The sequence below is a fragment of the Temnothorax americanus genome, unplaced genomic scaffold (assembly GCF_048541705.1).
Source record: "Temnothorax americanus isolate GAGA-0224 unplaced genomic scaffold, ASM4854170v1 Scaffold17, whole genome shotgun sequence".
Lineage (NCBI taxonomy): Eukaryota > Metazoa > Arthropoda > Insecta > Hymenoptera > Formicidae > Temnothorax > Temnothorax americanus.
Genome location: NW_027509307.1, coordinates 3,421,614 through 3,448,026, shown reverse-complemented (window position 1 = coordinate 3,448,026; position 26,413 = coordinate 3,421,614). Strand labels below are relative to the sequence as shown.

The following is a 26,413-nucleotide window of genomic DNA, read 5'->3' as shown; positions in this document are numbered from 1 at the left end:
TTTAATAGCGGAATTAGATGTAGGAATGATCGTGATATGGATTCCGCATGTTCTGGCAAATTTCAGCGCTCTCGTTGTCGTTGTTGTTGTTGTTGTTGTTGCTGTTGCTACCGTTGTCGCTAGCAGCCACGCTAGTGTCCTGATTAAAATCATTAGTAGATCGATTAGAGTTTATAGCAGAAAGAAGCAGCCGGGGGCCACAGGCTCGGATTGGATGAGTAGCAACGAGACAGTCAACTATCTGTCTTATAGTAGGCATGCAGGTTTTGCCATATCCTGGAAAACACACATCACATGCTCCATCAGAACTGAAAAAATGCATAACTGCCGACTGCCGTCACGTCGTCTTGGGTTTTTAAGCTTTAAATTTAAGATTATATTAGAATTTATAATCGATATTCAAAATTTATCTCAAGAGATCGGATGAAAAGTTCGAGTAGTTTTATTTTATTTTTTGTAACGCAAATGCAACGAGATATTCGTATTTTAAGATTTTATATATCGTGTAAAACATTTCTGGCAACAATAATCGCGAATAACTTGGAAAATCACAGAACGTGAGAACATTTCGCAACACCGAGAGCGAAAACTTTCGAAACATTTTATATATATGCATACAACCCAAAAAGACGGATGTACGTATGGTTGTTATAAAACGAATACGCTCAGACGATTATCCGAACTCGGATGTATGGTGTAGAGGAAAAACGAACAGGATTAAAGTTATGTCGCATGCATTTTTAAATCGCGAGCAAACGAGCAAACACTACGCAGAGGTAAGTATGATGGACAGGGAGAAGTCACAAAGTCGTAAGCTACAAAAAAAAAGAAAAGAATCATAACAAAGTTTAAGCATTAAAATAATGGAAAGTTCATCCCTTTTAATCGTCGCTAATAAGCATGGCTAACGATCGTCTTTAACACAATCGTGTGATTTAGAACTCATCGTCCTATTATAGTCTTCTTGATATTTCCGACGATAATAGAAATGAAAAAAGATCTAAAACAAAAAAATGTCGAGAGAGCTTATCGCTGATGGCTTCGCTACCTGGATTCCTAAGCATTCCTGAGAAGCGGTAACCGTGAAATGAGATCGGGCCCAAAAGGGATTCGTTAGGTCCAAAGGATCAAAGAGACTCATTATAGATGGCTTTACTTTAGCCCTTATTCGGATCTCTTCCTTCAAAAGTGTTACTTGTTGCGGGAATCGAAATCAGGGTCCGAAAGGGATTGAAGGTACTCCTTGTCGGTGTGATTCCGCTTTAACATTTAAAGGCATTCTTGGTGTGCTAGTTAAAAATGGGGATTATTTGTCGTGGGACTCGTGGAACGTATTTCTCAAGCGATAAAGATGCGCAACATCACATGCAGTAAAGGGAAACAGAGCTCAGAGGGTTTCTCACAAAGTCATCGGGTATAAATTAGTAAACGTTAGCATTCCAAACCACCTACTCGGCGTTAATGTAGTCTTGGGATCTAAAAAGAGTTACAAAACATCGTCTAACATCAAGCGAGCCACGGAGAAAGGGAGCATGTAGCGCTGTAATACTAACGACCTGTATGCAATTAAAGTTAAAAAAGTATTCTAAATACGCTCCCAAACGCGCACGCGAAATACTCTTCTTCGTTAGAGATTCGTAGTTAATACTTAGCATATGCATGCACACACACAGATAAATAAACATACAAAATAAATAAAAAATTAAAAAATGCATACTTATTAATAATTGCGGCACAATACGAATTCTTCCTCAATCTTTTTTGGCACATCTCGCTACTTGTCGCTTATAAGATGTCCCGAAGAAACGTGGAAATCGATACAGGATATATTTTTTGAGTTTGAAATTCGTTTCTCGACAAAAATGTCGGCGCGTTACGTTTGAAATATCTTTTTAACTTTCAATGTTGTCAGTAACAATTAAAATATGTCCATCGAAGTATTAAATTAAGCTTGACAGTATCACGCTCGTTAAATATACCTTAGAACTTGGATCAGTGATTAAATTCTACGCCTGAAAGAGCATTCGAGAAAACATACGGAAGAACATCTGGAAGAGTTTACCTGAGAGAAGCAATATGTCCAAAAAATAATAACTTCTTCACATTTTTCGGGACGCTCTGTATAAATCCAGAGTGTAGCGCTATTCTTAAATCGATGTATCGCTTTGTCACTTACAGCTAATAATTGTTCTGTGCAGTATTGACTGTAATATTACTAAGATTGTCTTGTTGTATCATATGCAACTCTTGCGTAAATCATCCAACAATTTCCCGATCGTCTATCGGGAATAACAATTTCTTCCGTTGGTCCAGCCTATCGATACCGAGCTATCGATTTAAAGTCGTATTTTTATAATAATAACACAACTATCACAATAATTATGTAATACTGTAACGGCGCAGGTATTTATGTATGTAAAGCCGAGATGTCGACATTATGTAGTAAAATTACGCGCTTCGTCTATAATTTTTATAACGATTAATATGACATATATTCTTTCGTTAAATTAATTATGAAATATATTTTATATATTAAGTAATTGTTAAATCTTTCTTGTTAATCATCAATAAATTTTAGCAATATATACCAATCAGTTAATATCTGTTTTGCAGTTCTGCATAATGTGTCACACAAATGCGTACATTAAATTATATATTTAAACAATTATACAGGGTGTCTCAGAATTATACATCGCGACGGTGCGTGATGTATAAATTTAATTAATAGAATTCATATGAATTCTATTTAAAAAAATCCCTGATAATATATTTAAATATAATTACATATTATCTCGTTATAAAAGATTTATCGGCTTTTATCAAAGTCGCTGTACGTGCGCGGAAATACTTGTGTCCAAAAACCGATGAAGCTTCCGTAACAATTAAATCCATCTATTAATATATTTCTAAAGTTTTATATCGCGCGCGCCCTGTATATATTTTGGGTTCTAAGCCACTACGGAAAAATTTCGCACATTCTTCTCGATTACTTACTTAGGTACTTATTCGGTTTACATAAATTCCACGAAAGAATTATCTTCTCTCTATAAAGATTTTTGTCACAAGTTATTGTTATATGTTATTCAGTGCGAGACGTGCTCTTCGCGTTCGCACATATCGTATTTCATGTAATTTCTAATGTCCCAGCTGCTTAAAATATTTCAGCTTCCTTTCTTCACATAATCAAATCACTTACGAATACTCGGCCAATTCTGATTATAAGGCAGTCTCCTTCTCGCTGATAATCTTGATTCCGTGCTGCGTGAGAATCATCTTCACTTCCTCCTTGCCTCGAATGTTTTGTTTCTGACCCGAGTCTTCAGCTTCATTTTCCTTTCCCAGATTTTCCGTCTGCGAATTCAGATTGTCGGTCGACTTGTTCGGGCGTTCAGACTTGTCCACATCATCGGTCGATCTCTGCAGAGATTTTGATCTTTTCGAGTCTCCTCTCGATATCCGTAGATTATCAGCAGACCCAAGCGTTGTATTGTTCGCGACCTTGAGCACCTTATCACTCGCCTTCGAGGCCATCTTCGCCAGTTGGAGACTGTCCACCAAAGAGTATCGTCTCTTATCTCGCGCACTTCCGCCGGAATCCTCCTTTTTTCTGAACAAGGAGCCTTTGCGGTTGACCTTCTTGGCACCGCTCGTCAAGATCGCGATTTCGTCCTTGGGTATGAAGTACAACTCCCGCGGCTGATCCCTGTTCATCGAAGAGCCGTGAATGAACAGGGACTGCGATTTCGGTTTTCCGGGATCCTTGACTCTCTCTTTATCGGAGATCCTGCTTCGATCGTCCGCCGATTCCGTACCGCTCTGAAAACCGCAGTTCTCAATCTCGAAGCTGTCGTCGTCGTATCGGTGCGGCTCTATCATCTTGTAGGTGTACCTATCCGCCGGTAACGCGGAATCCTGATCGAAACTGCCGTCCACCTCGCCGCAGATCTTGCAGAGCTCGCAGGGAATCTCCTGAATCTTGCCGTCAAGATCGTCGGCGGACTCCTGTAGGTTAAGCGATCCGCAAATGTCGCACTCGATGGAATCGTCGTCGTCGTCGTCGGCCAGCGAGCTGCAGGTCGATCTGAGCGTGTAGAACGTCTCCTGATTCGGGCTGCTCACTTCCTCCTCCGTCCGGAAGGTGATCTCGTTCATGTAACAGCAGATCGAGCAGAACTCGTCCGGAATGTCGAGCTGCGAGCCACTGCTGTTCGCCTTCGTCGGCGGCACGCCCAGAAACACCTCTTGGATGCGCTTGATCGACTCGTAGCTCTTCGACTTCTTCGAGAACGCGTCGTCCTTCTTCGGCTTCTGCGCGGACGTTTCTTCGGACACGATCATCGAGTCCAAGCTGCCCTGAAGAGGCACGTTGTAACGTCGCACCTTCCGCGTGTACACGTCCTTAATGTCGTTGAAGTCGCACTTCGTTTTGTTTTCGTCGTTTTTCGCCGTCTTTATAGCTTCCTGCGCCTTGTTGTCGTTCAGTTTCACAGCCTTCGGAGTTTGAGTCTTCTTCGGGCTCTTCGTGGAAGACGTTTTCGAGGAATGCTGAGAGAGCTCTTCGGTTCGCGACGTCTCTCGATTATCGGCAAATCGATTTTGCTTCTTCATTTCGACGTGGCTCGCGGGATCTTTTTTGGGACTTTCCATTTTCGCTGAAGACTTCTTTGAAGAATCCAGAAAGAATTCCTCCAGTTGAGAGATAACGCGATCATTGACGGATCGATCGTAATCTTTCGCATCGTCGGTTTTGTAAACGGTTTGACTTTTCTTTTTAGGGCTTTTTGTAGACATTTTCGAAGATTTTTGAGATGACTTCCTGGATCGAGGCATCTCTCGATCACTAATAGATTTATCATGATCCTTTATTTCGCTTTCGTCGGTTTGAAGCTCCTCGACTTTTCTGGAACTCCTCGTCTTCACGGAGGATGATCTCGAAAGAGAACCTTGGAAGACTTTTTCCGCACGGGACACCTCTCGGTCCTTGACAATTTGACTTTTCTCCTCGATATCTTTCTCATCGTAAGTCTGGTCTTCCTTGACTCTTTCGACGCTCTTCGGCTTCGTGGAAGAACTTTGGAGCGCTTCAGATTGAAGCACTTGTGGATCGTCGGTGAATCGATGTTGCTCCTTGACCTCGACGTCGCGTGACTGACCTTCCCTGATCTTCCTCGGACTTTTGCGAGAGTTCACGATCGATTTCAGATACTTGCCGTCTATCTCGAGACTCGAATCGCAAGATGCCGTCCGTTTTTCCGAGGAACATGTATCCAACTCTGATTCTTTCTCCGTTCCGCTCGTCTTGTCAGGCTCTCGCGACATCCTAAATACTTCTTCTGTCCGTTCTCCGCCTTCGAGATTATTATCCTTATCGCCTACTTCTGCCACTGAAAGTGATTCTTCCACGACATACTTCAATTGATACGCTTCTTCGAAAGACTTTGCGCGATTATCATCGACTTCCTCAGTTGTGAAGGAATCTTTCCGACTCTTAGGAATCGTCGAATCGATCGATACTTGATCACTATATGATTGAGTGTCGCTCTTTCTGACGCTACTCTCGTGATCATTCGCAGAATCAGCTATGTTATCTGTCACATCTTCTATTTGGCCGTCAGCGTATTTCGTTAAATTCAATCTGGCAGTATACACAGGCTTCCTCTTTTCCTTTTCATCCTCGTCGGAACCATATTGGCTAAAATAATCTTCCTTGTCTACGCTGAAATCGGAGAGAGCACATTCGTGGCGACCGTCCAATGACGTCATTGAGATGTTTAGCGACGAAGTTATCGCCCTGACTTCTAAATACTCAGTTCTATCCGATTCGAAATCGGCTGTCTCTTTTCTGGAGTCAACTTCGACATAACTCTTCGTATCTCCCTTTGCAGGTTCAGTTAGTTCTGTATCTTTACCTACCTTATCTAGCTGTGAAATTTCTTTAAACTTATTCTTATCCTCGTCAAGCTTCATTTTAAGCTCGTTCGTAAGTTTTTCTATCATTAATCTACGCTCGTCCTTTATGAGTATGCCATGACTGGAATGAACAGGCTGAACCTTAACAACATTGGTAAACTCGTCAACTATTTCTTTGTCGCTAACGTCAACTTTTCCTTCGGCACTTTTTACCCTGAGGCTCTTTTCCGACCCAATTCTGCTTAAACTAGACCGATCCGTACCTGCCTCGTCATTGATCGCTTCTATCGTAGACCTACGTGTTTCTTTCAGCGCGTTCTTATCATCTAAACCTAACTCTACATCAATTATTTTCTTCTGAGAAACGCTTTTTCTATCGCGAGCTTCAACTTCATCACTCACAGCGTCTTCTCTTTTCGGCCAGCAACATTCTCCTAATCGAAGCTCGCCGGAACTCGACTCGCTAGGTTGAATCTTCATTAATTCGCGATCATTCGAATCTAAATCTACATCAGCAACTTCCATCTTAGATCTCAAATCCAAAGCCTCTTTCTGTCCAATCTCAGTTTTACCCTTTACTGCATTTTTCATTATCGACCTAGAACATTCTTTTGACAAGAGTTCAGCAGAACTCGGCTGACCAGGTTGAACTCTCGTGATTATCTCGTTCGTGCCTAAATCTACATCAACAACTTCCATATCCCCCGCGATAACGTCTACCGTCGATATACGATCCTCACTCGACACCAATTCGCTAGGGCTCGATGACACAGGTTGAATTTTTACTATTATCTCATGATCATCGTTCGAACCTAAGTCCACGTCAATGATTTCCGTCGCGGATCCGAAATCGGAGACCTCTCTCTGTCCAGTACTAGCTTTACGCGCGGCACTGTCTATCGATGTACGATCGCCTTCTGACGAAGGACCGAGCTGGGACGTCGCCAACGGCTCGTCAACCGCACCTACCTCGTCTACGATTCGCGCGACGCCGGTCGCGCTGGCGATGATCTGTTTCGCCTGACCGGGATACGCGGCTCTAGACACGTGCTTGACGTTGCCGTTGTCCGCGTTGCTGCTGATCACGCTAACGATATGCTCGCGAATCTCGTCGAGCCCACCAACGCCCGCGGCGTTCTGCAGGTTTTTGCGTAGCACCACCGCGTCCGGCACGTCAATACACGCCGCGATCTCGACCGGGCTCGGCGTGCCCATGGTCACATCGCTGGGCGACGGCGTTAGGAATGCGCTTAGGTATCGGGGATCTATGTGCAGATAATTGTTCGCATTCGGCGACGGCAGTTCCAACTTACTTCGGTGTCCAAACGGCAGCGGCAGCGTGAAAAACATGACGTTTTTTTAATAGAACATCTGCACATCATCTCCCTCATTCCGTCACATTTTCGCACAACAGAATTTTAGTCGCGTGAGCTCGTCACCACGTTCACTCATACACAGTTAAGAATTGTTAGATAACTCATGCATATGAAATTTGCAAATTTCATTTTTCGACTGTTTTTCTGCGGCAATAAAAACATATATGCATCAGCTAAAAAGTTCGATAGCGTTTTTTGAGACTTTCTGAATCCAGCGTTTCATATGCAACAATTTAATAAAAATTAACTATACGTGAGCTTCAGAGTTTAATTCCGATTCCAGTTTCACTCATATATTTGTAACTTTGTTCTTTGCATCCTTCGGTAAATGGAATATAACAATATATATGAGAATAAATGGGGTTGCGGTCCCACGCGACTAGCAAAGAGAATAATGGTGACAAAGGTGTCCTCGCAATTCAATTCACTGACTATATTAATTATTTCACCATTGAAATCTTACTCTAGAATTAATCGAGCAATTTATGCATTCTCGTCTTCATTGTCAACAATAAAATAATGAAATCAAATATTATTTTAATAATTATAATCACAATAATTGTATTATCATTGTTCTTGTCAGTGAATAAAATTATTTAAAGTGTTGATCTTAAATTAATTTAATTGTGATATTATATAAACTCTCGGCAAACACTGTAAATTCTTTCTTAAAAAAAAATTATTCTAAATTCTAATTGTTATATTATAATTAATATTATTATTAATATTAAAAACATAAAAAACTGATTTTAATCGAAACAATTTATATATAAAGCTTTACTTACTATATTTTACTATTAATTATAACAATATTTTTTATATTATTGAATTTAAAATTTTTCGTGTCTGCTGAAAGTTGGGTATATATTTCTGATGCTGCTTAAAACCTATAAAGAATAATCTTGTGTATGGAAAAATATTGTTAAGAAAGCAGTAAATGAAATACAATTGTCTATAACATTTATTAAACATTAATTAAAATAAAAAATTGATATTAAATGCACATTTATATGTTCTTAAACTAATTACAGTAAACAGAAAAAGACAATTCTTTACAAAATATCATACATCTAAAATAATTCAATAGTGAACAGAAATAATACAATAAATAGAACATAATTAAAATATAATGACTCGGTCATTTTCCGGACATTGAGATTTTGGTTATACAGTTGAAGTAAAAATAATAAACACAATATTTTTCTAAATATTCAATCGCACGTTACAGAGATCGAACATCATTTGAAAGCAAAATCGACAACGTGCAATTAAACACTTATTTAAAAAAAATACGTGTCTCTTTTATTTTGATCTATTACATGTCTAGAGCTCATAAAAATTGAAGGAAGATATTTGAGGTATGTTTCCTTGTAAATATTGTATTCGACGGAAGACAGGCAGGAAGACTAGAGTAAGAAATATCGCCGTACATCGTATAAATTCCGTCGAAATATTACACGCAGCAATGATCGCAAGACGTTCCTTTTAAGTATCTCATTTTTGTACATACAATACACGCGATCTATCGCGAAATATCAATATATATATACTTATAATGTATAAGAAGATAAAGATCAATGTTGCTATAGATGCACAATTGATAATTAATCGGAAATTGGTTTCAAATAAAAAACAATGACTGTTGCTAATATCTGTTAACGTCAATGATCAACTAATAAATTAAAATTAGATAATATAATTTTCCGAGTACAGTTTGGTTCGGTATTTACTTAAAAGTTTTATATTCACTTTTAAATATTCTCTCATTGAATTTTATCTATTTTCTTCCAAATTTTTACAAGCTTACTTTTATTATATACACATTTAACTTTGTATTTTCATTTTGCGCCTGCAATTGGGACCAAATTGTCATTGGATTATCATCATTATATATAACGATATATTTTTATATGAAAGTAAATATGCTATTATATATAAAAATTAAGTATATTCTTTATAAAGTGTATAAAAATTGATAGCAATATGATATCTACAACGAATCTGTCATTATTCATTAAAATATTACAAAAATACGTCATAATCATGAATTTTTTAAAATTTCTTCCTCTCGAAGCTTCGTATCACTGCAGCTATATTGAATTATGACATAAAAAAGAAATCATCATTTCTTTTATGACATTTCTACTAACTCTAGCTTTCCTTTAGATTTGTTTAGTACATAAAACCTATAGTAAATAACAGTTCGTAAAAGAATAATTTTTTGGCACGTCATAATCTAATATATTAGCAATCGCGGACGAGTACTCGCACTGTGTTACTCGAATAATCAAGCAACGATCAATTTTATTAAAATTTAATTTGCGCGGTAACTCTATCCTTTCTCATTACGATCGAGCTCCCGTGTCGTCTATTTTCGGCTTCCCTATTGTATAGCAATTTCCCCTTTTGCGCCGCTTTTCCGTCATATTTGCCACATGACTGTGCACAAGAAAAGCGAGCCTTTTAAACGTGAGGTAATCGGAAAGCGATGCAAGAGAAAAATTTCTTATTTGCCTGATCTAGCAGCGGTCGCCGCAATTTCTCGCGCAAAATTTACAAATCTTAAGCTTAAATCCATATGGCTCCAGACACATCTTAATTGCTCTCGTCATTTTAATCCTCTACTGTTCAACTACAACTTTCAAATCGTATATCGTCTTTATCTTATCTTTTTATTTCGCATGTCACGTATATGGAAAAATCATCTCTAAACTTTTTTGTACCTTCGGTATAATCCAGATCTCTTATTTGTATCATTTAATTTTACGTTTCAAGCTCATTTCAAATCCATTAAATTTAAACGATAGAGGATTAATGAGCTAATAGACTAAACAAAAAAAAACTCGACTATTGCCATTATAAAAGAATGCGTCTAAACATAAAATTCGAAACTCACATTGTCGTGTCTGGCAATCTCACTTCGTAGATCCCTTTCCTGTAGATGTAATCGATAACAGAGTCCTGCAGCAGGTACCTAACGCTTTCGCCGCGCTTCAAAGCTCGTCTGATTCTCGTTGAGCTAACTTCGTTCGGGATCCATTCGGTCACGATACAAATGTTGTTCTGGAAAATAAGAAGAAATAAAACCGAATTTTTCAGCAATTCGAGGCTGCTTATAAAAATTAGTATTGTTAGTATTTTTGGCGACTCCAAGAATCACAGATTGTGAAATTGAAGTGAGATTAAATTAGCAAATAAAATTTAATTAAATTCATGTAGTTATTTATCTAAATTAATAGTTTATTTCAATTAAGATTCTCGGATTCCTGCGTCTATTTAAGATACATAAAATTAACATAAATATAACTCAATAAGAAAAGAGTTGAGAATTCTCAACATTTTATTGTACTTACCATATGCTTGGAGAGGATGTCCGAATCATAGATGAACTTGTTGGGATTAGAACCCTCTCTGGTGATGACCACAAGACCATACTCGCCGACAATCGCGTCAATCTGTAAAATGTAAGTAAAATCAACTGTCTTTTATTTCGTCATTTTACAGTTCTATGTTCGATCATTACAAAATACGAGAGTTTATCTCAAAGCTGCAAGCGTGAACAGAAAATGCAAGAATCATTTAGAATTTTATTAGAAGGGAACAAAGTTCCCACGTATTCCTATCTGAAGTGATCGTCTGCGATGTACTCTGCATATGCAACTCACGTCTTCTTCCAGCCAAAGTCCACAAATGCCGAAGCTCTCCAGAAGGTCCGCGCCGCACAGCAATTTGATCTGTATCGGCGTATTGTCCGAGCTGTTTCTCACATTCTCCGGAATCCAGTCGGTGTTTTCGGTGTCTTCTATCTGCAGGTGGTGTTTGATGTCATTGGAAGTGGATAGCATGGAGTTGAGCAGATTTTGATGATGCTGCAAGGACATGCGGGTCTTTGTCCAACAATTCTGCGTCATCTCCCATGTGCTCAGCCGAATCCAGTCGCTATTCTGCAACGCCAGTCCCACCATCGCGCATCTGTGGGTAGCGTTGGCCAGCTCTTTCTTGGCGTAATCGTCATGCACCGGGGAGATCACTCCGCCGACGACAACGTGCGTTCCCATTCGGTGCAGATGGTCTCGTGCAATTTCTGAAAGGCAGTATTATTCGTAAAAATCTATAATTACTAATTAAAATTAAAAATTCATTGAATTACATTCGAACGATTATGATTGGACGATCTATAATTAAACATTAAACGGGAAGGAACGGAGAATTAAGAAAAAATATACAAAAGGAAGGTAAAAAAAAGCTTTCTTATCGCGCAAACATGATAAACAAGCTGCACGCATGGCGCAGCGGACGTGTGACATCATGCGTGATAACGCAACGTGACGCGACAGTATTTATCGTTCTATAGGAACGGGGGTGAGGATGACGGGCAAATCGATATGTACGTACCGAACATCCGCAGGTGCATATTTGTCGGCGGGTTATAACTGCCGCACGACATCAGGATTACACGCGTGGGCGCCATTTTTCGCGCTCGAAACTCGTTGTCGCATCGACGTCGACGGCCGACCGCACCTCCTCCGTCGCCGTCAAATCGACCCGACGCCGCGCTGCCGCTGAATAACGACGACGACGACGACGACGCGCACGTCGCGAAGTTGCGTAACCTACTGACCGCGTTTAGGAACGAATCGCGCGCCGATCGTCGCCATGTTATCTCAAGCATCGCCGACCAATAGGAGGCTCTCACGGTTTCGTTCGCGCGCCACCTGGCGCGAATCAGCTAGCAGCAAGGATGCATTATGCAAAACTCATACCGCGCACGACGTCTAATGTCCAATAGGAGGACTCGCTTCCTAGGGATGAAAATCTCGTTAGTCGAAGTCCCTAAAAAATACGCATTTCTATTGGATACCGAAATGCGTTCAGTTACGGGCAAAAAAAGGTTGCGACGCTTCTTCTCGATTTCTTTCGGAACGCAGACATCTGATTCGTTTTCTAGTTGTCCTCGATTGGGAGACGATCTGATCCAATTGGCGTCATTAATACTTCCCAGCCCCACCTTAAATGCTTCTTTGTCGAACGAATCGTATCTGAATATACGCATATTATGACTCATCCGAAATGTAACGCAAATCAATGTATTTGAGATATTAAAATTAAATTATTCAGAACGTAATATGACTTCTTAAAATAATAGTCCAACATTAATTTCTCCGATTAATTTTCACGGAAGAACGATCCAAAATTAAAATTTTAACTCTAAATTCTTTAAAAAAAAAAAATGACGGAAAATAAGATTGAAAGAATAAATCATCCAACGAGGAAAGTCCTCATATAAACATTGAATTTTCGAGGTTAAATGAATTTGTTTTACAAAATGGAACATCGTCGATTTTCGTTTTCAATACATCGAACAAGCAATGTGTTAAGAAATTGACATTAACAACCTTACCTGATATTTGAAGTCATTCCTGTTATTCCTTGATGGCTGAATGGTTATACGCTTTAAAACTTCATGAATTCCTTCGTCATGCATCTACTGCGTTGTTTCGGGAACAGTTGATGTGGTTTTGTTTAAGTCATTCATATTTCTTTTTCAGTAATAATAGTCTCTATGTATATTTTGCAAAACATTATCTTCACATTTGTTTAACTTACCGGTTCATCAATTTCAATAAATGTCGTATTGCGACATTTCATATAAATTTTTATTTCATTTTCGATTGATTTTTTACTTTACTGCGTGATGCATATTTATTTCATTGCCAAAGTATAATTATAAAAGATTGTACCAAATGGAACGCAATGAAAGAATTTTCAATAACACGTAGTAACAACGCAATATCGATTTTACAATTTTTCATAAAATTGCTCGCGAAATTACTTTCGAAATTTAATCGCGCACGTGTCGGGAAAAACTAAAAGCATACTTTTGAAGAATCACATCAACGTTCCCGCGTGATCGGAATTACATCATAATTTCACAAATAAATAGTTTAATATATTCCAAATTAACGCGTTTATTTTAAAAGAGTTTCATAAAACTCGGAACTTTTCGCGCGACATTTCACGTACGACAATCGAACAATTAATTATTTTCGAATAATTTCTAAACATTTGAGGAATCTTGTTGCTATCCGCTACACGCTTTCCTTATTCTACGGTGTTGATAAGAGGTCAGGGACTGGTTCAGTAATACACAAATCTAACTTTATTCACATTTTTTTTTGTCATTTTTTTCCGCTGAATCATCGAGAAAATGATCTTGAGAGAACAGAAACCTCTGCGATACGAATAGCAATTACAGGTAAATATGTACAATAATATATAATAAGTGATGGTTGCCCTTTTTTCTCTTCGTCCTCCTCATCAACAGTCGTCTCACCTCGCTCAACGACAATCAACCAATCAGTATTTTAACCGTAATAAATCGCGCCAGACTCAATCTAATCCTTCCCACGCATCCATTCCCCCGCCTTAAGCATTAATTACCATCTATCATCGAATATCGCGACAGTAATCGACGAATTGACAGAAATGCTTTCCCTAATTCGTAGTCGTCAACCTTCAAATCGCCAACCGGACTTTCCTCATTTCGGAATCATCGCGCAAAAACTCGCACAATCATTTTCAATCGCGATGCAAAATGTTCAAACATTCGTCTAAGAGAGTATCTCCTCTTTTGTTCTCATCAATTTTATTTCTTTCCCGTTTAGATTGTATTATCTCTAGTGATCGCGGAATGTGTAAACATTTTGCATCGCTCTCGATGTTCGTCTCATCTTTCTTATATGTATTGCGACCGTTGCGTTGCACTTAATTGATGATTATGCTACGCTTCATTTAGCCTCCTCCGTTTTTTTCTTTTTCGTAAAATTCAAAATGTCTTCTTTCTCACTCTCTCTTTCTCTCTTTCTCGCAGGTCTTAGATATATCTCGTCATCGTACATTCACACACTCACATTCATTTAAATAGTACTTTATAACGTTATATTCATCTGTTTCTTTCAAATCTCTCTCTTTGTATCTCCTTGCTTTTCTTCCACTTTCATTCTCTCATTCATTCTTTCAATCGACTCCGATCGCGATTCGCGTAAAGTGAAGTGAGTTATTTGTGTTTCTCCCTCGAATATTCAGAATTTTTTCTTATACTTGTACTAAAATTAATAAGGCTAGGCTAAATTAAGTTACTTGAATTTGATTAAAGTTTCAAGTAAATTATAAAATGATAGGTATGTGTCTGCTGAGTTGTTCAAAATACGCGATTGACTTTCATTACGGATTATATTACGCATTTAAATGTGCTTGCAAGAATTTGTTATCTTCAATATTTTATAATTATTTTCTCTAAATCCATTTTTATTTTATTTTGTCGATACACACAACCAATTTTTTATTTCTCCATAAAATCCTTCGATCGAGTAACCTTTTTATCAAGAAGTTAAAGAACAAAAGTATTTTAATTATTTTGAAGCCGATTGCACAATTATCCCATTTCACCCTACTCCGAACAACTGATGGACACACTCTCAGATGCAAACTTTCGAGTTTGTAAACAAGCACACTCGACAAGTATCACTGGACGACATGACACTGTTAAAACTGTCATTAATCCGAGCTAAGGAAAATAACCGACGAGTATATAGTTAGCCCAAACCACAGTTACTTCAGTTACTTCACTTCAATCCTACTTATTACAATTCGTCTCGCTTTTTTTTTTTTTAACTTTTGCTCTCTTGCTAGCTTGCTTATTAAAGTGATTTCGTCGTCGATTTATTTACTTCTCTGTTTTGGATCGTGTATATTAACAATATGCCCGCCGACTTTTGCGCACAACTACGAAGGCCCTGGATCCCCAAGCCCTGGAGATACCTCCATCGCGCGTTTTATACTCTAAATCTCCATGGCTCCTATATTCTCGATTTTCTTTTGGACTACTCCTTAGAGTACTGAAACACACCCTCACGCGGAATCCACACTTTTGGATTCTTGAGAAAGCTATCTTTGAAGCTTTGAGAATTCCTTTATAGGCTAATCCACGGAGAGAGAGAGAGATCTCCGAGTTCCCTTTTAGATCCCCGACAACTCTCCCTATATCATCCTATTCTGCATTCACGCGGCTCTCGGATTCTTGAAGGTCTCAAAAAGAAATCGAAATCGAAACCTATGGAGGTTTCTTTCGGATTATTTGGACCATCGAGTTCCTCGCGATTGCCGAGTCATAAAGTTTTTAAATCCAGGAGTCTCAATTCTTTACATTCGTAAGATCATAGGATTTTTTAATCCTTGATTTAAAAAAAAAACAATCCTAAATTCTGGATGAAATCCGAACTTTGCAAGGAAGTAATCATTATATATATAGTTATGTATCTTCTTTTGCGCTGTGAAGATCCTTGAATCCTTCTATCATCAAAGTCTGTGGAAAGCCTTTGAATCTCGAGAATCGGTAGTCGCTACGCAAAACTCGACGGGACTTTGCAACATCAAGCGTGTCTCTCGCTAGCGAGGACACACTCGCCACCATTATTATCTCCTCCTTTCGTTTATCACCCTCCAATTATTATCATCGCCCTCTCACTACTATCCCTCTCCTCGACTTTTTGCCTTTATCGCGTCTATTTGCTCGAAGATCATCCTCCCGTCTCATCTTTGTATTGTATATGTTGTAACACATGGAGAGGATGAGAGATTGGGTGAGAACCCTCATCTTCTCGCGCGTAAGACTCGCGTGGCTCAACAACGACCGAGAAAAGGACCGCACTTTTCGTCTGAAGGAGTCTTGCCACGCAAAATTCGCATTCCTCATCCCACTCTCTCGTCCTTCCTCTCTCTCACCTTTTTCTTTTCTTATGTTCCTGTGTCTCCCTCGCACCTCGCTTCTCTTTAAGCTATAGCTCCTAACTTACTTTGTGTATTCGTTATCATTCTTTTATAAAGACATCACTTCAACATTACAGAGCGCAACTATTACGCCCAAAAATGTTGATACACCGATAGCTCTCTCTTTAATTCTCCCTAACCTATATGTAATCTTTTAGTCCATTTTTTGCGCGTACATCACTTTCAGATGTAACACTTCAGGGTATTACATATATAAACACTCAATTATATAAGTATTATATAACCACCGCTCTCGAAAAAGTTGAGACACCAATAGCTTATCGTTACAAGTGACTGAAAATGAGCTTTTCGGATACTCAACTTTAAAGGTGCTAATAAATGATGAAACCTTGCACAGAGTTTTCTACCGTTGACAGCTCTTTCTTTGAAGGGTGCCCAAAAAACAAGGGAACACCTTGGAGGAGGACGATCTTCGAGATGCGACTAAGCCGATCTCGGCCTACAGGACTTATTAAAAAAAAAAAAAGATCCGTCGTCACACTCGCTTCTTCAGTTTGTATCCTCCGTCTTTCTTTAATCATCTAAACAAGTAAAGCGACAAAACGTCGAACGATGAAAAAGGTGTCCCCAAGTGACACTCCAAAAAGGATCTTCTAATCAAAAATTAAATTCAAATGTAATTCTCACAATCCCGAAGTAAAATTGGAATTTAATTCGAGATCTCGTATTAATCAAGATTAAATTCGAATTTAATTCGTATATGTTATCGGAATTAAATTCACATTCAACTCGAGACCGTATTAATCGGGATTAAATCCTAATTAAACTGTCGAGTTAAAAGTAAAAAAATCTCTTGCTCGATTAATCGAAAATTAAATTTAAATCTAACTCGCATCCCCGCTAAAAATCGCATCAACTAAGTTTTATCTACGTCCTTTAAATCCTTATTACGAGTACTGTAGTAGTAGTATAGTAGTAGTAGTTGTAGTAATAGCAGCAATAGTAGTAATAGTTATAGTAGTAGTAGTAATAGTAGTAATATTAATAGTAGTTTTTTCTTTTTTTATTCCTTTTTCTGCTTAAACATCTTTTTTTTTAATTCTTTAGGTTTTTCTGATTTCTGACAATCTAACAGACATCTAAAAATAACACCCATTTTTTTGTTTTCATTACTATTTGTATTTTTATTCTCGGTCTCTCTTCTCTGTTTTTCCTCAATCTCAAGCAAGCGTTACTTAAGGGACTCTTTTTGTAAATTTTATCCTACGCCCGAAGACCTTCTCGATGTTAACGTCCTTGTTAAAAGAAAAAAATAAGTAATAATGTGAAACTTCCCCGGAAAGATCCAACAATCATCAGAAATAGCAGGCAGCACGCAACCATGCACGAATGTTCTACTATTGATTGATATTGATTGATTTTGATAATAATTAGTATTGTACTGATCGATAATAATCAGTAAACGGTCGTAATATTAATTAATATTAAATCCGATCATTGAACAATATATTAAAATATCGAAATCGATTATTAATCGGCTATTAATCATATATGTACGTACAATATCATTTGTTAATAATATTGCAAAGTAAATAGTGGTACTAATTAATATTGATTGGTAGACGATTTCTCTCTCGATATTATAATGTTCATTAAAGTTTTGATAATAGATTTTAATATTAATTAATATAAATAAACATTGTTATTGTCAATTAAATCGGTCAAATCTGTTATCTGTCGAACTTCGTTATCTGTCCAGTTTTTAATTTTTATCGACAATAATAAGCTTTGATATAATATGTTTTAATATTAATTAATATAAATAAACATTGTTATTCTCAGTCGAATTACTCTTTCACCTGTCAATTACTTTGTATATGCATATTCGTAATTTTTACTAGTAATAATTTCCACGAATTTAAATTCTTAGGTATCAGCGCAACCATCGAATTACATAATTAAGTTTTAATCTATCAATTAATGACAATCAAGTTTTTAATAATTAATCCAAAATTTCATATTCGCGCGAACATATTGTATCTCTCTCTCAATAATAATATATATTATATATATAAATTTTCATTCGTATAAATACAATTTTAACCTAGCGACTTAAATTAACGCATTTTCGTCGTTCGTTTTGTCAACTTCAATAACGTGTCAAGTTTTATTGCCTGGTGATCTTTCTTCAATCGTTCGCGTCTTCATCCCAATTCCCCTTCCCTTTCTTTCTTTCTATTTCTCCCTCATTTTCTTTTCTCATTCTTTCCCTATCTTTCTCTGTTTCGCTTATCATTCTCAGTTACCTTCTTTCTTTCACTTTTAGTATCGGTGAATTTTTCGATGGAAGAGGAAGATAGATGGAAGAAAGAATAAATGAACATTTTTTCGGATCGAATATATATATCTGTATACATATTCCCCTTTCCTAAGTCATTCGTTCATTTCTCTCTCTCTCTCTCCATCTCTCTTCTCTTCGTTATCTTTCTTTTACTTTTCTCTTTTTGCATCCTCATTTCCCCTTTCTCTTTTACGTCTTTCCTTCTCATACTCATAATACAGAAAACATTTTCTGTACGCTTAATTAAATATATAATTAAAAAATAAGTCAGTAAGTGAGATTATAGATATCAGCAAATAATCACAATACACGAATATTTTTGTTGGTTCTAATAATAAACGATTTAAGAAAAACTGACAAAAATTTATTTTATCAAAATCAAATTCTGAATTTTTCTGGTTACGAAATGGTTTCAAGGGTGTTTTAATATTCTATTATCGTATCTATTTTCGCTTACTTCTTAATCAGGATTACAATTTATAGTACACTCGTTTGCGTTGATAATTTGAGGAAGTGTTGTTATTTAATTAAACTAATATGCGTCTCCCTTGTAATTTTTAATAAAATATATGTACAGAGTATCCATCCTACGCGCGGAAAGAAAGAACTAGGATAGTTTGTCTTTAAAAATGATAATGCGGATACGAAAATAAGTATAACGTAAATATGTAATTATCTGAACAATCGCGTGAAACTAAATTATGTAAATGTGCCGAAACATTTAGTATAAAACCACAGTACTGTAAATCAACAAAAAAGAAAACTCGACTCTGCTCAAATTTGGAAAATATTTATTGTTAATTTTAGAGCCTCTTGAAAAAAATCTATCTTTCGAAATTTACATTGATATTTATTGAATTGATGCAAAAGGTAATTATTTTTTATTATGTCTTGTTTCAATTAAGATTACCGTCTTGTATTTTTTAAAACAGCGATAAAAAACGTCTCACTTTTTATGGAAAAAGTGTATCGAGAATCATCATGATATTAATAACAGTTTCTGTTTCTAAAAATTTTCTGCGTGATTTTATTTTACTTTCAACTTTTAGTAAAATACGACGAATATAATTTAACTCATCTTTCTCCCTCCCCAACCATTTTGCATCAACTTAATACATATTCTAAGAATTCCGCAATCTTTAAAAATCAAAAACGTTGAATCTATTTATTTCTATGACGGTTTTATTTTTAGATTAGCTTCTTAATAATTCACCCTAAAATAGCTATTTAATCGTTACGACTCCAATCGTCGTTTCAATTCATCATTCTAGGAAACAGATTTTTTTGGTTACCTATTTTTGGTTACTTCATATAATACCAGATATTCTTTTGACAATTTTAAAGAAGGCCAATGTGTTCAATTTAACAATTTAATTCACAACTATCTTTTTTTTACAATTTCTTGCACATTATAAAAAAATTCCTCATAAATGTATGTACTTTTATCCGACAACACTTATAATATTGTCTTCTTGTTTGAGTTTCCTTGCAAAACCATATAATATATAATTGTAATTTGATTTTTTAAACCCAAAAGGCCGTGATAATAATGTAAAGGTTCCAGTATAAAGTTATGATTGTTTTGTGGTATATACAAGTTCTGGATTAATACCAGAATTACCTAATCAAATTAATCATATTCAGAAATCATGAGGTATATTTGAAAAAAAAAACAGATATTGAAAAAACTTATTTAAAAAAAGAATTTCACTAATTAGTAAATAATTTACAATTTTAAAGATTTTAATAATAATATAAAATTAATATAGAAATTTTTGAACAATTAATGGTTTAATGTTCAAAAATTTAAAGAAGAATTATTTATTATTGTAAAATCCCTTTAGTTTCAATAAAATTACTTCATTGGCAATTAAAAACGGTTAAAATTAAAACGACCCATATATAGTGCATTTCAAAAATGGAAGATTCTTTAAAAAATTCCGTAGTTATTAAGTAATTAATTGATAGAGTTTGCTCATTTAGATCTCTACGCAGAGGTCTTGCTTACTTTTGTGCTTATTTGTTTATTATTTATTTTTCCACTTTTTTTGTTTTCTAGCAGTTCTTTGTAGTTAGTTTTTTTTATTGGTTCTTAGTGGTTCCCTCGTTTTTCCTGCGCGCGTTTTTTTATTTTATTCAAAGATTTATTGTTGTTTTGGCGTACGAAGATCAACACACACGGTGTCACTTCTATATTTCAAGTTTTTTTCGTGTATTAATTGATAATCAGTGATAAGATAAACGACAGCCAACGCCATTTGTTTTTTTAAACAAAGTAATAAATTTAAATTATTAAAGTAAATTATATATCCCATACATCATAGATTAATATTGATACATAAATCTTTCCATTATTCAGGAGTTAAATCTAATAATGTAAAATTGAATTAAAAAAAAAAATTCTCAAATTTTTTATTAAAGTGGATACTGTATAAGAGTCTCGATATAAAGTTACGTGTAATTTACAATTTAAAAGAAGTAGAAATTAAAATTGCAGAATTTGCCGAAAGATAGGCGCAGGATCATGCACATTACCGCGGTCAAAGCCCGCCTATATTTATAATTGTGGTGTATTCACCGCGAGTAGATTCGTGCAACAACCAATATGATTGCAATATAGCTATAGACGATTGTTGATACAACAATCAATATTCGATTCAATATTAAAAATCGCGGTGTGCCTCGCTGAAAATATTTCACTCGGCTTGGTCGCTTTTTCTCGGCGGGATTTGACCTGGTAAATCTTCATCATCTTCACAATTTCACTTCCTGACATCTGTCTTTCTTTCGTTGGCTGCTGTTTCGTTTTCCTTTCTCTTGTCAAGATGTATTTGTGTACTTCTCTTACGTCCTTCGTCTATTAATCCAACAACTATCCCCAACAGTTAACCCTTTAACTCACATTTAACTTAAAAAAGTCAGCATCCACCAAATAATTAAATCTGTTTTTAGTGCTTCGGAGATATTTCCATAATATTCGATTAAATCGATTTCAGTTTTTAATACTTCGTAAAGTTTTAATGTTCAATTTAAGCTTAATATTTATGCTTACTTTCCTCAAAATTTTTCCCAAAATCTCTAAATTGAAGGTTATAATTAAAATTACATTTAAATGAATTTAAGATATCAAGAAGTATCTAACATTAAATGATAAAAAACTTTTGTAACTTATATTTTTATTATATTTGAGATTTCCGATCCCTCATCACTAGATTCCATAATATCTAATTGAATCGATTTTCGATTAAATCTTCGATTATAAAATATTAGAATCTATATAACTTTAGAATGTGTATTCAATTCAATATATAATACTGTGTAGAATAAAGAAAGATAATAAGAGTGGAAAAGTTAAACATTTTTACAATATTTAAATATTGTATAAATAATAATTTTTTTAAATTTAAATGTAATAAAAAAATCTTTTAATTTTCCAGGTAATTTTTTTTTTTATTCTATGCTAATGAAGTTTCAAGATTTCAACTGTCCCGTTGAAGACTTCAATGTTTAATACTAAATATCACTAGAATTTTCGTCTCATCGATCAATTTTGCTATGTTACATTAATAGTATAATACTGCATCAATAATATGAAGGCAATAAATGTTTATAGTAAACTAAATAAAACAAAAATGAAACGTATAAAAAATAATGAATCAAAAAATGAACTAAAGAAGGAAATAATACAAATAAAATCAAAATATAAAGAATATATGCGCTTTCTGTGTGTACATATAAAGAATCTAATACCGATTTTCGCATTATAGATTCTTTTACGAAATCGCAAAGCATGTATCTCAAACAGATCGCGATTATGTCATATTTGATAAATCTAAATGTCTATCATTTACAAATTTCGTGTTTTTTTTCGCTAATTGCAGAAATTTTGGTGCATTTTGTTAGTATCGATCATCATCCAGTCTAAAAACAGTTTTTAAAAGTTAAAACAATTAAATTTCCCGTTTTTAATTTCATGAAGAAATCTTCTATTAACAAGTACTGTGAAAAAAAAAGAGAAACACTTCTCATTTAGGCTGTTCTACAAAACCGCCTCTGCATTTCAACGACAGACTTTCCGACTATTTTGCGTACCTCATGTATGAGAAAAAGTTAAAGGGTTAACCGACGACACATATTCCTGCAACGGATTATTTTCCACAATATGTGCTCACCAAAAACATTCATCTCCAACTTACAAATTAACGGTCTTCAGAGATCATCCATCATATTTGGTAATCAGTCTATTCATTAAACTATCGTTCAATGCCAATTTTACAAAAGGACCTTTTCGTTTTTTGTCCTTTAAGTCGAAAACGTATCCGATTTTCGATTTTAGATTAGAAATTGAAACGGCTACAATTTCGTTAAGCTGAATCTCTCATAATATTTCATACCTATATATTTCATATTTAGATTGAAATAGTATAACATTCTCTATAATAATATAGTTACAATTACAATTTTATTATGTCTTAAGCAACACTATTTTCTGACATATACAAAATAAGATAATTGTTTTCAAAGGTATTAACTTGCCAAAATTGAGAAAAATGTCATGACATTATTTCACATCGAAATAAAATCATTTTAGCGTCAAATGCGAAATTGTAACGGTTTCAAATCCATAACCTAGATTGTTCGCTTCGTAGATCATTCGCGAATGATCTGGGAATAGTCCAAGATCGTGAAAAAAAAACGCGTCACATAAAAAGATGATAACAGCCCCGAGAATACCCAATGAGGGATTTGTGGAATTTGTACTCTTCGAACATGTGTGTATGTATTAGAGTGCCCCCTATTTCCACAATTACTTCTTCAATTATTCTATTGCACATTCGGCAGTCTATTATTTCGTTTATAACAACAAATAAAGTTTTACAAGTCTTTTAAATTTTGAAATTTCTCCTTTTATTACCTATTCATATATATAATTTGCATTTCTTCAATTTTTATTTTTTAGTTTGTTTTGTAATTTTTTTCTTAAATTCTTCTTTTTACTCATAACTATTTTATTTCTCTTTTTGCATTCTTCTTTGTTTTTCTCTTCATAATAAGTAGATGAAGAAAATTTCGTTATAAACAAATTTTCTGAAGAGCAAAAGTCTCACTCAGGACTTTTTGTCTATTTCTAAATCTATAAATAAGGGACACTCTATATTTGTGTGTGTGTGTGTGTGTGTGTGTGTGTGTGTGTGTGTGTGTGTGTGTATATATATATATATATAATATATATAATGAAACTTCACTTACGCCGTATTATAATTATCAGTTTACTTTTTTTGCTTTTTATACTTTGTTTTTTTTTTACTTTGCTTGCTCGCTTAATTACAGAATAATAATTATTTAACTATATATGTGTACATATATGTGTGTATACCTGTTCTTTTGTGTCTGTGTGAGTTTGCGTTGTTATCTATTAATTAATCGCATTTCATTATTCATCGAGAAATTAGCCGTTTGTCTATCTTTGTCCGTCTTCTTCATTCTCTAAACACTCTCCCTTCTCATATTCCTCCACTTTACGCGGTGTCGAGTTTTATGAAGATTTATTCCCTTTTGCAAATATGACGACGGCGCGGGGTTTATTTAGTAAGTTTATTTAATAAGCTTATTTGTTTGTTTACTGTTTGTATGATTATTTAAATAACATTCGATGAAAGTAATCCGCGATTTAGTATTGGAAATAATTTTGTGTTATCGAAACAATTTGAATATAATCTCTCTTTTTAAGTAATTCTAATTTTTATACATAATTTTATACTACAAAAATAATTTCATATTTTATAATCTTAACGTATTACAGTTAATTCCGAATATTGCATATAATCTTTAAGTTTCGAATTAAATAAATTTTATGAATAAATTTGTGAAATACTTTTATTATAATTTATTTGATATATTACAAATTACTTTAATAATTTCGTCATTTTAAACTAGGCGGATTGCGTCGGATAAATACTTCCGAATTTGTTGACTAATTTTATAACTTTTTATAAAATAAATTTTTCTTGGTTAGATTTTGATAAAACTATAAATTTATCCAGGAAATTTACTTCATAAAATATTATTTTAACCTAAATAAATTTTTAAAAATATTATAAATTTCTAGAACTAAATCTTTATTTTTAAATTCTGTTCTCTATCCTATTCCTCTATTCAATTTTCCGTGCAAAAAATTAATAGAATTTTACTTTGGAAATTAATTGAAAAATTGAGAATTATTTGTATAAATCATTTTGCATATTAAAATAATAAAACCGAATTAATCGAATTGTTCAAAATCAATTTCTAAGAATAAATTTTTAGTTTTATCAATTAATGCAAAACTGTGAACCCAAAAAGCGCGCATTTCAATAACCAAATCTCAAAATGGTCAATCAATGCTTTATTTCATTCGTTTCAAGAATTTTGTGATTAAGCTTGCAATGAAACGAAGAATTAATCAGCTTCTGCTTAACATTACCATAACTTCCATTTTTCATTTAGCTTTTTTGCCTCTCTCTCTCTCTCTCTCTCACTCACTCACTCTCTCTCTCTCTCTCTCTCTCTCTCTCTCTCTCTCTCTCTCTCTCTCTCTCTCTCTCTCTCTCACACACACACACACACACACACACACACACACACACACACACACACACACACACACACACACACACGTGCACACACGCACACACACTCTCTCCCTCTCTCCCTCTCTCTCCCTCTTCCCCCTTCATATCTACTCTGTCTTAATAAATCTGTTCGTTCTTAAAAATATATACAATGCTGCGCTATGATTTCGTCAATGCTCGATAATTTACAATAATCTTCTTTATTTTTCACATTCTTCCAGATGTTCTTGTTACCCTCTTTTTTCTCTTCACTTTCATTTTGCTCACGTTTTCCTTATCTTCCATGCTGCTACTCCTTTTTCATCGAGATCAACTTCTGAAAAGTGGCTAGATTTTTTCCTTTGAATGCATAATATACGCCAGACTTCATTTTGAAATATGTCAATCTTTCTATTTGTATTTGCAACTTTTGGAAGTTGCCAGGTTTCTTTCCTATTGGTTTCTCCAACGATCAACACTTTCAAATATTGTTCTTTTTAGTAAAATATTAATGATGAAGTCTGTGTATATTTTATATATTCCTTCTTTTCAATCGTTCCCAAGTTGTTCTCCGCTTCCGTATGATTTCTATATGATGAACTTTAAGTGGATCTTCCGTCTTTATATTCCTCATTTTCATCTGTTTTCTTTCTTGCTCTCAGATTCTTTAACGGATTCTTTTCTTCGGGTCAATTGTCTCTTCTTCGTAACATTCAGATAGAAATACTTATGAAAGTATTGAAGACTTCTTCTTTTTTATACTGTAGGCTAGAACCGAGATGGTATCAAAGATAACGTCGTTTCCCCTATTTCCTTTCCCTTTGCATCATTTGACGTGTGCGTCGATTGATGTTCTTCGAGCCATGGCAATCCTGTCCAAGTTCCATCATTTCTGATTTTTTTTTTTTTTTTTGAAATCTATCCCGTTCGTCGAAGATCTTCGTAAAGTCGAGTGACATCTAAAGGACTGCTTCTTCTCTATAACGTTGCTTTGCCAGTCAGGCCATTTTGGAAAGACAAAGTTGCATTGAGTACGAATTTAAATGTGCATTTCATGTGTATATATGTAATGTGTGTATGAGTCGATATCTCGCGCGCCGTCAATTTTCGTACGCCCCGATGAATCTTCTTGCGCTCGCTCTATCTCCCCTCCCCTATCCTTCTCTCTCTTTTCCTTCTTCGACCGCTTCTTCTTTCGCCGCCATCGCACCGCCTCTTTGTCTGCAAATAGCGCAGAGGAAGCAATGTGAGAATTTATTTGCCCAACGTCCACCACCCTTGTCCCTCCCCCCTCCACGGCTCTCGTTATACACTCCTATCTTCCGCTTTTTATCCCTTTGGTGATTTACGTCCCTACACTCGTAACGGATTTCCCCGTTCCTAGCATACGGTATTTCATTTATCAT

At 35.3% G+C, this 26,413-nt stretch overlaps 2 protein-coding genes across 9 annotated transcripts in view; both read right to left on the bottom strand.

Annotated features, from left to right (window-relative positions):
* Nucleotides 1-100: 100 nt before the first annotated feature.
* Nucleotides 101-11,973, bottom strand: Nmnat (nicotinamide mononucleotide adenylyltransferase). 4 transcript variants are annotated; one of them, XM_077403473.1, is made up of 6 exons: nt 11,682-11,973; nt 10,952-11,370; nt 10,640-10,741; nt 10,183-10,349; nt 6,880-7,222; nt 102-276 (listed from the first exon to the last, which is right to left on the bottom strand). In XM_077403473.1, exons 1-6 carry the CDS (start codon nt 11,956-11,958, stop codon nt 247-249), a joined length of 1,338 nt encoding a protein of 445 aa, XP_077259599.1. In that variant the 5' UTR covers nt 11,959-11,973; the 3' UTR covers nt 102-246. The 4 variants fall into 4 exon arrangements, with proteins under 4 accessions (XP_077259601.1, XP_077259599.1, XP_077259598.1 ...); XM_077403475.1 differs by lacking the exon at nt 6,880-7,222 and having other exon boundaries at nt 101-276; nt 11,682-11,920; XM_077403472.1 differs by lacking the exon at nt 102-276 and having other exon boundaries at nt 432-7,222.
* A 1,468-nt stretch (nt 11,974-13,441) lies between these two features.
* Nucleotides 13,442-26,413, bottom strand: part of Mxd (MAX dimerization protein) — a 45,616-nt gene continuing 32,644 nt past the window's right edge. For all 5 annotated transcript variants that reach the window (XM_077403423.1, XM_077403424.1, XM_077403425.1 and 2 more), the window contains exon 8: nt 13,442-26,228. The gene's annotated coding sequence lies outside the window, so the exon portion shown is untranslated. The remainder of the gene's footprint in view (nt 26,229-26,413) is intronic.

What these genes read in the sequence shown, in the direction of transcription:
- Nmnat (XM_077403472.1), bottom strand. Translation starts at nt 11,958, where the DNA reads ATGCTTGAGATAACATGGCGACGATCGGCGCGCGATTCGTTCCTAAAC. An exon ending in TATGCACCTGCGGATGTTCG is followed by an intron (nt 11,371 to 11,681) that starts GTACGTACATAT and finishes ACTGCCTTTCAG; the next exon opens with AAATTGCACGAGACCATCTG. An exon ending in ACATCCTCTCCAAGCATATG is followed by an intron (nt 10,350 to 10,639) that starts GTAAGTACAATA and finishes CTTATTTTCCAG; the next exon opens with AACAACATTTGTATCGTGAC.